Source organism: Polyergus mexicanus, unplaced genomic scaffold (genome assembly GCF_030449975.1).
Source record: "Polyergus mexicanus isolate NDT 795.1 unplaced genomic scaffold, iyPolMexi1.0 SCAF_9, whole genome shotgun sequence".
Taxonomy (NCBI): domain Eukaryota; kingdom Metazoa; phylum Arthropoda; class Insecta; order Hymenoptera; family Formicidae; genus Polyergus; species Polyergus mexicanus.
Window position 1 is genome coordinate 1,769,417 of NW_027223329.1, and position 14,943 is coordinate 1,784,359.

At 31.4% G+C, this 14,943-nt stretch overlaps 1 protein-coding gene across 3 annotated transcripts in view; it reads left to right on the plus strand.

Moving 5' to 3' along the window:
- The window catches only part of LOC138936580 (C-type lectin 5), a 23,546-nt gene extending 9,115 nt beyond the window's left edge, over positions 1-14,431 (plus strand). For all 3 annotated transcript variants that reach the window (XM_070302112.1, XM_070302109.1, XM_070302111.1), the window contains 4 exons: positions 8,916-9,016; positions 9,511-9,705; positions 12,945-13,150; positions 13,959-14,431. In XM_070302112.1, coding sequence (XP_070158213.1) covers positions 8,926-9,016; positions 9,511-9,705; positions 12,945-13,150; positions 13,959-14,117 — 651 coding nt within the window. In that variant the 5' untranslated portion in view covers positions 8,916-8,925 and the 3' untranslated portion in view covers positions 14,118-14,431. The remainder of the gene's footprint in view (positions 1-8,915; positions 9,017-9,510; positions 9,706-12,944; positions 13,151-13,958) is intronic.
- The last annotated feature ends 512 nt before the right edge of the window (positions 14,432-14,943 follow it).

Below are 14,943 nucleotides of genomic sequence, written 5' to 3' on the forward strand. Positions count from 1 at the left end.
CTCACAAATACCTGGAAAGCTCGAACGTCAGAAGTGTCACGACGACACGACGGTTTTGATTTTGCCCGCGATCATCGTACGACTATTTGTCGTAGTAGACGAAATCATCGTAGACTTGAAGCTCCACGCGATGTGTATATTTTAAATAGTAAATTAGCGTACGAATTTCTCGTGTGACTTTAATAAAAAAAATTCAATTATCTATAATATATTTTGAGTCCGTCACTCAAGTTGAAAATTATTAATAATAATTTCGTCACGAAAAATGAAGTATAATAATCAAACTTTATCATCAAGGATTAGAAATTTTTTATTTTATTAATTTATACTAACAAAACTTTACGTTCTAAGATTCTAACTTGATATTTAAGAGAAAAATAATTTCTTGTCTTTTTTCTACAACTATTTTGCATTTTCGGTCGGTGATTCTGTGTCCTACTACAAATATATGCTGCTTGGAGCACAAACGTTTCTCCATAATTGAATAATCATTATGATTATTTTAACGACTGTCATGTAAGTAGCAGATAGATTATTACACACTGTCGCTTGTTATAACGTAACTAGTATGTATGTAAAGCAAATTGCTCTAGCGCGCGGTTACTGCTCACCTTCAAATTACAGGGGTACGGTCCGTTAAGATATATCGATACCTCTGTAAGAGAGACACTGAGTAAAATAAATGAACAGATCATCTGCTTTCAACGCGGCGAGTATTATTAATCTCTGTCACTTTGACCGCAACGTACGTCCAATCTACCGCAAATCACAAATGTTAATCAAACATGTCGAATAGAACCGCATCATTGTTTTTCCAATATAACACGATTACTACAAAAAATAATGAGGCTTCCCTAAGTTATCGCTTACAACAGCATGTTCTATGGAGAAGTATAAGTAGCAATTAATATCATACGATAGAGAAAAAAAAAAAAAATACCTATGATAAAGTAAAAGTAAAAAATATTAAGAAAAATAAAATAAATTCTTTTTTTTTTTTTATAATTCACAAATTAAGAGTACCTTTAAGGCAGCATATGGTATATTAATTATTATGTTTAAGTTCCAGTATATTATATTAATGCAATTCTGTTATTCTCATAATAGACAGCTTTTACGATTATATAAATCATATCGAGACAATACATTGCCAATATCGAAAAATAGTTGCCGTGTTGTATCCTGATATTTTTTACACTAGAAAGTGCATCATGCGTGTCTAACGCATACTTGCAAGATACAAGACATTATGGTATACTTGAGTGTTGTAATTAAAGTCTGCGATGCAAGAAGCAGGTAGTTCCGTAATAAATAAAATTAGATATATTCGAATTAAACCATAAATATAGAATATAAAGAATATATTTAAACAACATCAGTTTTTTTTTTTTATTAAGTGATTTCTCGAGGTTGAAGCTTCAACCTCAAGAAATTTTAATAATGAAAAAATACTGATTGAGCTAAAAAATTTTATAAATAAAATGTTTTAAAAGATATTAATAAATTAAAAAATATTCTAAAAATTGCCATTATATAATTTATGTTTCGTAAAATTGAATGATAAAAGAAAATGTGATCAAATAGAATAATATATAAAATAATGCGATGCGAAACAATATCGAGAAATATAGTCTCCGCCTGCGAAACTCGCAAAAAAAAAAACAAAAAAAAACAAAAAAAAAACCACGTGTACTTTGATTAGTAAAATAGCAATTTCGCGTGTCTCTCCCCGAGAGAAAAGGCACTAGGGAGCGTATACCCGGTGGCTTATAACGGTACCAAACTTGAAGATCATACTCTCGGCGACGATGTTCTTCTTCCTCGTCGCGTTCGAAAACCCTCGGGCGATGCACGTGTCTTCGCGACGAAAGGAGATAACCGGACTAATGAGTCGATTCTGGAACAACTTTCCTTTCTATTACTGCGCCATATTGAATCGACCGATGAGAACAAAGCGCGGCACTTGCTCCTCAAGATGACCGTGTACATTGGGCGCATCATCCCTTTGACTTTTTATATCTCTCATCGCATTTTCTTAAGAAATATAATTTTTCTAGCGTAGGCATCTACCTTGATATTATATCTTCATCATTATAATATGCAATATACATAATATGCAGATTTAATTGGGACGTAATATATTCATGATTTAATGTCAGACCCTTCTATGTTCAGATATAATTTTATATTATATCATCGATTATGTAATGTCTTAATCATATTGGATAATTTAAATTTAGCATCAATATGTATTGCGTGAAAGAGCAACCGATATCATCTTAATTCCGGAATTCCGGAATTCTCCGATTCGATTTCGATGAATTTTAAAACATCACTCGTTTCCATTAGTTGAAAAATTTCCCATTAATTCACCGATTTCTCGAGCTTACTAATAAGAACTATAAATTTAATCCTGCACTTTATCCCGAAAATTTGCATCGAAAAGGCTCGAGATACTTTGGTAACTTTAAAATATCATATTGTTCCGAGACTTTTAATCTTTGCGGTTAACATAATAATCATAATTACCACACTACGATATATATATATATATATATATATATATATATATATATATATATAATAAAAAATGCATGCATAAAAAAGCAATTATTTCGCTACTATTAACTTCTAAATGAATTAAAGATCTGGCGAAATAGATCGCAAATTGTTGGAAAATTATTGTTCGTTGAGATTTTATAGCTACATCAAAATTAATAATAATATAAAAAATGATTGCAATACGCGAGAAAGTATTTATAAAATATAATTCGAACATACAGTTCCATGTTTTCGAATAGTTGAAATATTATTCACTTATTTTAATATAATAAAAATAATAAATGTAATAATTTTGAATAGAACAAGCGCAAATTCAATGAATAATATATTCTTGCAATAGTAAAAATTGCCTTATATCTAGGATGCAAATATTGTTTTCGAGTATTTATATAACGATAACATGTTGTAGATATTATATTGAATTTATACAATACATTACTTTCGTACACTTGAGATGCGTCATTTTGTAATATATTCAACTATTTAATTTTTGATTTTTGAAGAGAGATATCAAAGAATTATGTTATTTTTAAAATGCTTACTCAATTAAGCGGCAAGAATTTAAAAGAGGTCTGATGAGATATATCTTCAATAGTGATGCTCATCCGAGACCCCGCCACTTCGCGAGTGTCACGAATGATTTAGAATGTTTAGAAAGTCGCAGTCCCTTGCTGAGACTGGCAACCGTGATTCGAGGAAAGTCAGTTGCCTGATAAAAATTAGGTAAAAAAGACGCGTTGCAAAATCACATCAAGTTTCACTGGTTGTGAACGTCTCGTTTCTGAAGATACCGCGAACATCCTATTATCTTCTCGCAGATCGTGAGTAACGCATACCGGCGGTTCGTCTATTAACTCCGTTTGTGTTCGCACATCCAGAAAAGATCATAATAATATCTATTTTATTTATCATATATTTTTTATGATCTATTAAATTTATAACTAATAATTTTTGTAATTACTTATTATATTTATATCTTGCATATAGAATATTATAGTATTTTAAATTTCTCGATTAGCTTCACTTTCTAGCTTCAAATAAAGATCTCAGAAAAAATATTATTACTATTATCAATGTGATTGATATGTTTCAAGGATTCGTAATTTAACATAAGCTTTACTTAAAATTTCGAAACGCATTTTTTTCTGTTTCCTTAATGATAAAAAGTGAAAAAATTCTCGCGAAAAGATGAAATTTGTTCCACTAAATTATGTCTCTTCAAAAGAATAACATAATGAAATAATATTAAGCAACTTTCAGCGATAGCTAATTATGCCCTGTCAACGTGGTTACTCCATATAAAAGCGATGCTGACTTAATTACTATTACATAACGTCCTGCTTTTTAAGAAACGATGAAATATTGTATCTCTTGATTTGTGAAAAGCAATATAATGGCGCGCCATAATGAATTAGCGTCTACGTTTGCATTACATTAATTAGCTGCCATTGCATCATATAATAGCGATACATTGTAACGTTACTGCTTCCGCATCCGAGATAGGATGAGAAACAATAAAGTATGTGAGAGGAGTTGCAGTTAGAAGCTATTTATGGTAGCACCATTATCTCTCTAAAATATTGTAGAATAATAGAGTTCGAGAATTATTATTTTTTTGTTATTATTTTAAATTGCATTACGTAGAGAGGGGAGACAAAAATCTTTCCTCGTTTATCAGGAAATATTCCTTACGCGGAAAAATAACAATTTGAAATGTTCTCAGTGAATCCCATCAACTGATCTTTTCTTTTCCAACCGTGTCTCACGCACGCCCATCACTTAAACATACGAATTACGCACGCAGCGATTCATCTTTTATTTTTACAAGTTTATATATAAATAGATATACAAAACGAATTATAGAAAATAATATTTTTCATCTAGTTTTAAATGAATGTTGGAACACACATATACAATATTTTATCGATCTTGGAAAGAAAATGTTTTTTGATAATGGATGCTGATCTTATCCATCTTCGCTGCTATTTAATGTAATTTTTATTATTTTCTTGCATAATATCGCATTATTTGTTATTATCTAACGCATCAGGTGAAAAGGTTAATGATGTTTTAATGATATATTATTAGACTCCTTCTTTCTAGATATCAATTAAATTTTCTCAGTACGAGAAGTGCTATGTAGAGATAATATTAACATATTCAACATATATTTAAACATTATTGCCTGCATATTATTTACTGCAATTATCTTTTAATTCTTATATCTTATTTTAATTTCAACTGATTCTATTAAATTACGAATTGAGCGATGTAAAATAAATTGCTTTGTAAATAAATATATTATTTGACCAGAATATGTTAAGTGCATTAAAGATCTATAAAAATAAAAAAATAAAAATAAGAAAGTTAATTGCGTACAAGAGGAGACGCGTTTCAAAGAGGAAAATTACGTAGGTGAAGACATGTATTGTATAATGAAGACATATTATTGAGGTTCGTTTGCTCTCATGCATGGAAATGTTCTTTCGCAAGAGATTTTGCACAATTAGACTCGATAACAACCAAATCTGTGGCATCCGTTTGCTGCGATCATATTTGAATAAACTTGAGACGCTTCTCTCTCTCTCTCTCTCTCTCTCTCCCTGTATGTGTCTTTCATCAGAAAATTATGATCTTCTCTGAATATGTCGTCTCGGTTGAAGTATCGGAACAATCCCGAGAACGAGACGTTGACGTAAGATCACCAGGTGACGGGAGTTCGAGAATGATGTAACGGCGACAAGTTTTGTAACGTCAACAAAAAAGAGAATACTCATTGAGATCACTCGATGATTGTTGAATATGTTAATGTTATATGTTCGCATCCACTTCTCGTATTGAGAATATTGAATTGACATCTAGAAAAGAGGGGTCTAATAATATATCGTTAAGACATCGTTAACCCTTTCATCTGTTGCGTATATCCTATAGCAAAAGTACACAATATATTAACGATATATTCCTCTAACATAAGTAGTATATTTACAAAAATAATATATAAAAAATAAATACAATTATAATCTCTATAGAAAGGATTAAATTAAGAAAGGATTAAATTAACATACGGCAGATATTTTTTAAATTGCGATATCATAAATTAAATATTTAATATTTTCTCAACTATTAACTATAGATTTTTTTCTAATATAATATATAAATATATATTAATTATATATAATAAAAGGGAAAAACCTGTTCCAATCTAAACATTTTGAAAGTGAAATGGAGTGAAAACAATACAACAAAATCTTCTAATTTAATCTAAGACAAGATGACAGTTAAGTGAAAAAAGATGTCAACAATTTTATCCTCAATTTATTCAACGCATGAATTTATTCGTTATTTCACTTTGTACCCTTTCTCCAATATCATTCATTAGAATTGATCATTAAACGCATGATGTTTTATCTCGCTAATATATTGTAATACATATTGTCGCTCTCATAACCCATCAACCTCTATTCTAGCGATGAGCTATCAACTTTCGATCTGAACACTCCATTTCACGCGATATACATTTAGCAGGTATCACATCGCGCTATCATATCCCATGGCATGATATGTTATTACGTTGTAATAACACTTACGCTTCCATCCTAATTGGTAGTTGCGTGCGAAGGAAATGATTGTCGAAGAATCGTTCTATTGTTCCTTTTTATCAATGTTCTTTTTTATCAAATTTTTTTTTTTACACCAAATTGTGAACTCCAAGATTCGGTCGCATTGTTCGGATATACGTCAAAGTTCTTACGTTCTTAATTTTTCACAGCTGGAACGAGTTATTCTCATACTTGTTGTTAGCGTTATAGATTCAGCGGTATGAATATTCATGATTATTATCATGCGAAAATGTCACACACGCATATATGTATAGACCGTCGAGATGAACAAGCTTATTGTTTCTAAAAAAAGGGGGAGTGTATTTTAGTATTTTATAGCTGCGAGTCTTTGATGTACGATGACTGATGAATATGGATGTGTTGCAGTGACTAAATCAGATATTTAGCAAATTCATAACTCTAACTCGTCGTCCATTGTGTACTCGGATATACAAGTTTGTCAAACTAGATAGTCGCTAATAAATAATTCAACGATGAATAATCTTTCTCTTAATATTCTCTTCACATAATTTTTTATATGACTTGATGATCTAATTACTTTCTATCGATAATTATTTGAAAATTTATTTTCTCTTGTAATTAAATCGTTTTCATCATGAATTAAACGAACATCATCTACAATTTTTATAAGGATCGTTCATTATAATTTCACTGAAACATCATTCATTAAATCGTTATAATATAGTTTAGTTTTATACTGCAGTTAAATACTAATCATGTCTTCTAATATTATTTAATCTGAACGTTGATATGAAAGCTTTGTTCTTAGAATAATTTCTTATTCATCAGCTTGTGTGAAAATTTGGGTTACAATTAAATTAAGAGATCGCGAGAAAACAACTTGTCTTTCTTTGTTAACTTTTACAATTGTGCAAAGAATATTGTTTTCCGAATTAAAAATAATGGCAATAAATTGGAACGATGATTTGGATAGAATCATAGAATCGCTTTTACTTGGTTGCTTTATAAATGCGTTTTGCAACAACTTTGTCGTGTGATTTTCTAGAAAGTGGTTCGCTTCGCGTTTGTCCTGGCGATGGATGACAGTCATTAGTAAAACTATCACGAAGCGCTGACGTTTACGTGTCGCGCGAAATCAATCCGGAAGTCATAATTCGATTCGCCGTTTATTTTAATCGAATCGAGCTAGAACATTGATTAATCGCGATGTAGACGATGATTATGAGACGATTGTTTCACAAGAGAAAACGGAATTTCTATTGTATTAGTATAACAATTATTTTTTCCAGTAAAATTAATTAACAAAAGCACTTTAATAATACAAATTAAATGCAATGTGTGAAAAAAAGATATTTTAAATATCGCATAATAATTTTCTCCTCCCATACTTTATGATATATTTTTTGTATCATGCAAAAAGTTGGGCACTATTATAACAATATGATGTATAAAAAGAACTCTTATATGAATAACAGTTTTTTAATATTGTATATTAATTTTAAAGAAAATTACATAAATACAACCAAAAGTAATGAATTTTATTATATATATAAAAAAAAAAAAAATGTATTTTAATTTCAAATTTTTAATGCCATTTAATTATAAATTTTATCTTTGTTTAGCATAATTCATGAGATACTATAAATATATTAAATATGATTAAGAAAGCTATGAAAGGCTATATTACATTAGCAAAAATTGTGTGAAAAATTTTAATGATTATAGGATTGCATTACGCAAATTCAGCACACATGCGGGCATCATAAGAGCCTTGTAACCCCGTAACCTCGAACTGTTGGACACATATTCAACAGCGTTGGCAAATGTTCAGCGTTCCCATTTCCCTAAAGAATTGCCGACTTTCTTACAAATTCCATGATACTGCTATTCTGGTCTATGACACGTTGTTTGGTTGTCTTTGTCGAGTGCTTTGAATTTACGTAATAACTATTTGCATAAAGACATGAATATGGTATAAAGCTACCATTGTCGGAACTTTATTATATTTTCTAATAAACAAAATTAAATCGTAAACAATGGAATTAATTTCCTGAAATAGTTTGTCAACAGCTTAAGATCATTTAAATACTAGATATGCTTCACGCATTAATCGATACATAGGATAATATTAATAAATCAAGTATAAATAATAAGTTTATTGTTATATTAATTATCAAACATTAATTTGCATTTTTCTCAATACTAGGCAATTTTTATTATATTTTCTAATAAATAGAATTAAATTATAAACGTAGGATAAAAAAGTATCATTTTCACGATATATCGAAAGCGCGTAATTTTTCCATTTTTCCAAAATGATTGGAATAGTAATCGCCATGGTTCTCGTTTAATTATGCATGTTACATCGCGGATGTTTCGTGTATATTACACGAAATTGCGGTATTATGCTGATTAACGATCAATGCTTGTCTAGAATTAGAAATAATTTCAAGTTTCAAGGGCTGACGCTTAGAAATTCTATTGTATATATAGTGCGTTATAATATTTAGTCAGATCGCGACAACATATTTGCATTGATGCAAATGTTTCGCAAAGCTTAATAAGTACAATATTTTATGAAATAAATAGTTACGTATACATTTTACGGAATACGATTTGGGAACTTCTTTTCGCACTAATTGTAAGAACTCTAAATGATTTATTTATATATATTGTACATAAGTTCATCAATAAATTGTTTAAAGATTCAATCGATGATGATATATATTGCAAAATTGATTTATAAACGACCGTTTTCCTTCTCTTTTCAAGGTCCAGAAGTATGAGGGCCATCTGCTTGCTCCTCGTCGGCATCGTCGCCGTGAGTGCCCAGCGCCGTTTAGCTTTGCCCGATCCGCGAAGCTGTGCGAATCGTAAGTATTTCCAGTGACATTTCGTAATCTTTTCCATTCTTAGTTAACAGTTGCATGACTAATTAGATGGAAAGTAACCGGGGAATCGGATTTGGAAAAGAGAGAAAAAGAGAGAAGAGAAAAGAGACGAAAAGAGAAGAGCGCGTTTCATTCATTAGAATGCATTCGTCATGTCGTAACTCGCGGCGGCTTCGTGTAAATTAATTCGCGTTAAGTCGTCGAACGATTGCAGTACATGGGACGCGTTCTATTTATCTTTAACGTACGATTTTATAATACAAAATCACTTAGCAATCGTTTTAAATTCTGAGATATTTGCACGAAAAAACGCGAGCAGTATTTTTACAAGCCTATCCATATTTCTCTGAGCTGTAATAAATTTCTGTGAGTTGATAAACATGTCAAATGAAGCTGTTATTAATCGATTAACTGTTTAAATATGACCACGATTAATAATATTATTGATGATACGTTAACACATGACCATTCTTCAGGTGTCCGTCATTCGTCGTACCGAGATGGCCGAGGGGTCGCTCACTCATATTTCTTCAGCTGGGAACATCAGCCGACCAGAAATCTCGAGGTAGATTGGCTAGACGCTCGCAACATTTGCCGTCGTCATTGCATGGACGCCGTGTCTCTGGAGACCCCTCAGGAGAACGAATTCATCAAGCAGAGACTAGCGAGAGGTGAGCTGCCGCGATGACAAGCTCGAGATTTTTATTGCTTCATTGCCAGTTTATATATATATATATATATGTCTTATAAAAATTCATGATCTTATATAATCTGTTAATTCAAGAGAGGCTAATTGGTGAATGGCTGATCGGTGATTTCGACAATCGAAGAATCGATAAGTGGTAGATTTAAATCGTTGATTATTCAAGTGATGCAATGTAGCAAATCATCGTCGCATCAACCTTTTGACAGATCCTCTCTGATGACTCTCGATGCTTTCTTAATAAAAATATCGAAGTATGAAAAATTATCAAATCGTAAATGGAAATGTATGACTGTTCGCAAATTCGTTAAAATGCATGATAATCCACTATTCATGCACATAACTTAACCCATTAAAGTCATATCATCGAAAAAAATTTTTATCGTGACTTTTTTTATTTACAATTATATTCGTGTGCCGAATTCTTATCATATAATAATTGTAAAATTGTAAAAATAATGTCATAAATATTTCATGGCAAATTATATATTAAATCTTATGACGTCAAGTTGCAGAAATTAAATTCATTTCGACGGCAATTTGTTAAATATTCTTTCAATTAGAGATTGAAAATAATACGCGATTATTCTTAACTTTGTGAATAGTTCTTATTAGTGTAAAAAATAATTATCCGATTATTTGTGAAAATGAGCCTTATAATCAGACAATCGATAAGTTATAAAGCAGAAAAATGTCTTAATTGATCATGATCGATCTTATCGAGGAGTTCATAACATAAAGTATGTCAATGTCACATTAATGAAACATTCTCGTAGTTTTCGTGTGAAAGTACATACTATTAATTACGTAATTCTTTTTAATGTTTCAACTTCTTGTTTGCAAAACGAAAATTATCATACATAATTCATGTAAAATTGATCAAGTTTGTAAAATTCTCGTTTATAATCGTGAAGTATAATTATCATATAATCTTAGAAATTCCCGGACTTCGCTAGCTGCACATTTATAATTTTTTCAGGAATTCGTATTAAAAACTCGAAAGACACGAATCGTTCTAGAATCTCTCATTAACGTTCATTTCGCGCTTCTTTGTCCGCGGGGAAATTTTCACGCTGCAATTTCGTCGAACCCACCAATACAATAAAATAGGCTCTCGAGCGCGTGAGAAGTAAAAGCGGAATCTTCTTCGGTCAATTTGCGGGCACAAATGATTGCACAATGTCGCTGCCTGCGCGATTAGACTTCGCGAAGTAAAGGGGTAGCGAAGACGAACGAGATTAGCTGGCGCAGATTCGGTGGCGCAACGCTTCGTGCCTTGGTTCGTCATTTCTCTACGACCCCATTTGAACCTGCTCAGCGAAGAATTTCAGTTGCAATTTAGACTCGCGGGTGACTAGATGCTCGCGTGTGTACCCCTATACTCGGCTAAGCGGGTCACTTTCACTTGACCGTTGATGCCCCGTACAGAAAAAGGAGCCAATGTGAAAGGGACTTTATGTAGGTACTTGTGGTTCAACGATTTGTCTTTCGAGCTTGGATTCTCATTACAAAATCCTTGATGATAACAAAGTGTTTGTTGCTTCTAAAACAACCTTTGATTCGAGCGATTAATGTTGAAACATGGAATATATAAATACTTTGATAATGATAATTTAAAATATAAGTCGGTCTAATAAATAATATAATTTAATTGATTATTTTAAAGCAAGATTTGTATTTTCTTTAGGAGATATAATATTTTGCGTGACAAATTACATCGACATTGCTGATTCTTTTGTTACTCTTTACATTTATTACTTTAAAAATTTCATGGCTTTTTTTTGTTTAATAATCTGTGTATATGTCTATTCTACCGTGTAATAACCCTATAATAATAGAAGCTTTCGCCAAGGTTTCACACGCATGTTTTCACTTAATATATCATCCTACATACTTTCTTTTCTCTTGAACTTTCAAGTAACAAATTCTAATTCATTTCCCGTTTAAACTGATTATTATATTTTATACATCCATATAAATTTTAATTTCTTCTCCGAATATCTTCGAGTTGTCAATATTTATCAATCAAGATGATTAATCAAGACTGTATACATCAATCATGCAAATCCTAAAAAAAAAATTTAATTGCACATAAAAAAAAAAAATCTTTATCCATATTATAAATAATAAAATTATCCCAAAAAGAAAAAAAGAATAAATTAATAATTTCCAGGAAACTAATACAGATTATTAATTAAACCAAAATTAATGAGCAAGCATCGTGCTATGAAATAAACCTAGAATTCCGCGTGCCGCGGAAAACCGCAGATTGAAAATATAATGTGGCAGATAAAATAAGGAAATGTCGGGTGAAATTTAATTTGAGGCATCTGGCAAGTCGATGAACGGTGGCGGGTTCGATGCTTTAGAAGAATTTAGTAATACGCTGCGATTTATTCTAATTAATTCGCGTAAAACTCTGCGAGATTAAATACGCGGATTTGAAAAAGCAATCAAGATTTTCCGAATTTATATAAATTTCTCTTTATGTAAATAATTCAGTCAGAAAATATGTTTATCTCGAGTCCAAAGCGTGCTCGGTGCGTATGTATAGATTCGCAGAATTCAGCAGAATTATTTCAAAAATATTTCGTATAAAATTAAATGTGTGTATGTGTGCACGTGGATAAAATACGGCCTTCATTGCAAGGCATTTATATAGTACGTATTATTATACGATAGAGATATATGCCAGTTAGCAATTTCTTTTAATCATAAATCGAGTTGCAACTCGAATATATGACGTTTTATACGAGGTTGTTTAAGTCATTGCTCGGACAATAAGATGCTATTTGATTAAAATATGCCATTTGAATAAAATATTATTAAGAAAATGATGGTTATTCATCCGTGCTTCCTTGATTCTCATTTAACGTTTATGAATACCTGTCATTATATTTTAGATAATTTTATATCTAGCAAAAGAAGTTTCTATTGTGATCACAAGTTATGCGGATGTCCGGGTGAAAATAAACAATGCATTGGGAGTTACATAGAGATTGAAAAGTCGTCAATCTTATAATTTATAGCTTAGATCATATTGCTGATTCAGACAATAAGAAATTTAATTATTTCCTTCCATGGATTTATATAAAAAACTCGCGTTTTCTCTTGAGAAACTTCTTTTTCTTCTTTTTGATCTTATTAATCGCATGAAATTATAAACTCTTAAATTTGTATTACACATTGATACTGTCGTTTAATTAGGAAACGTTAGATACATTTGGACGTCGGGACGCAAGTGCAACTTCAACGGCTGCGACCGACCAGATCTTCAGCCTCAGAACGTTAACGGATGGTTCTGGTCCGGATCCGGCGCCAAGATCGGGCCGACGAGCCAGCGTAACTCCGGAGACTGGAGCAACACCGGAGGATACGGTCAACCACAACCGGACAACCGCGAAGCTGCACAGGTACTACATTTTCTTCACTTTTAAAGTTCTTATGTTTTTAATATTTGGATAATTACACTATAATTACACATATAATTCCAAGTGATTTATGCACGTAAATAAGAACTCAATAACATATATGTTATTTTGCAAATAGATTGTTTAAATAAATTATAAATTTAGATATAAAGAAGAAATTATAATTGAGACTTTGCCAAGCGGGGTAATCGGCTCTAACACACTTTCTCAGCGCACGTTTGCCGCTTACCTCGTGAAACTTTGATTTATATTCTTGTAGGATAGAGAGAGTGAAAGTACTTTGGCATCTTCGGATTTATTGCTCTCATATGTGACCTTTAATATATTTTTGTCAGTGTCTGTCTCTCAACTTTGTGAATTAGATATAGAAACTGTATATATTTGATCTTTCAACATTTCATAGGGAATTAAAAAAAAAAAAAAAAGGAAATCCATGTATTTTTTTTTAATGTTTGATATATTTACGCTATTAAAAGACTTTTTTTATAATGTAGTGTATAAAAGTAGAAAATATATATTAGTTTTTATTAAATAAATTGGTCTATTTTATATTATTTTAATCAAAAATTAAATCATGCAAAATTAAATTTCCCATAATCAAATAATTCAATATCTCATTCTGATTCGGAAATTAAAAATATTATACTTTGATTAAAAGATAGAAAATTGAACAATGTACACATATATCCAACTTTTTAGGAATAAAGATTCAATTTCGCCAATTCCATTTCCAGTGCCTTTTTCCCGAAGACAGCTTGAGATTTATTATAATAATTTCGCTTATTTACAGGGTAACGACGAGTCTTGTCTGTCCATCTTGAACAACTTTTACAACGACGGTATCAAGTGGCACGACGTGGCGTGTCACCACGTCAAGCCTTTCGTGTGCGAGGACAGCGACGAGCTCCTCAACTTTGTCGCGTCTCGGAACCCGGGTATCCGTTTGTGAAAGGCGACCGCGGCGATCTCTGGCAAGCAAGCTATCGTCGTACATTGAAGAATTGCGAGGACAAACCAGGACAAAGACGACGATATTTCGCAGACGTACCGTGTACTCTTTCTCTCTCTTTCTCTCTCTCTGTCTTCCTTTCGTCGTATTTTTATTTATAATTACACTAACCAATATTTTCTTTAATATAAATCGCGATTGTAGTAGTACCGCGAAATTTTCACCGTAAGCCAAACGATTGGTAAATCGAAGTAGGTCGTAAATGCATTTAGTATTACATATACATAATTCTTGTAATTTTTATATTCATTTCGTACGAGAATAAATGCATTTTTATTTGTACAATATTTAAGATCCATTTTGCTTCTTCCCTGTATCCATATATATTTTCTTTTTTTTTTTTTTGCTATTTATAATAAAGACACTTTTTACAAGTTAAAATTTACTCAAACCATTGTTTTCCAGTATGTATGCAATAAATTAACAAAAGAATACATATAATTATAGTTTTATACAGTTTATATATATTATACAATATATAATGTCATTTTCAAATCGTATATTTTATATAATTTGGTTCTTATATGTTGTTTCATTTCGCACACTGTCGCGCGAAAGAAATTAAATAAGATGGTCAATATATTCAAGATATATTCAAACTTATTAGATCAATAATACAAGTACCTGTCAAAGGACATCATATTTGACCTCTACTTATTAGCGGTAGAGATAACAGAGAGAAGCGCGAACACTTAAAGTCACCTTAAAGTGCCTTTACATGGCAGCGTTAAGCGTTGAGCGTCTGCGCAGAAAATTGCGCAAATCT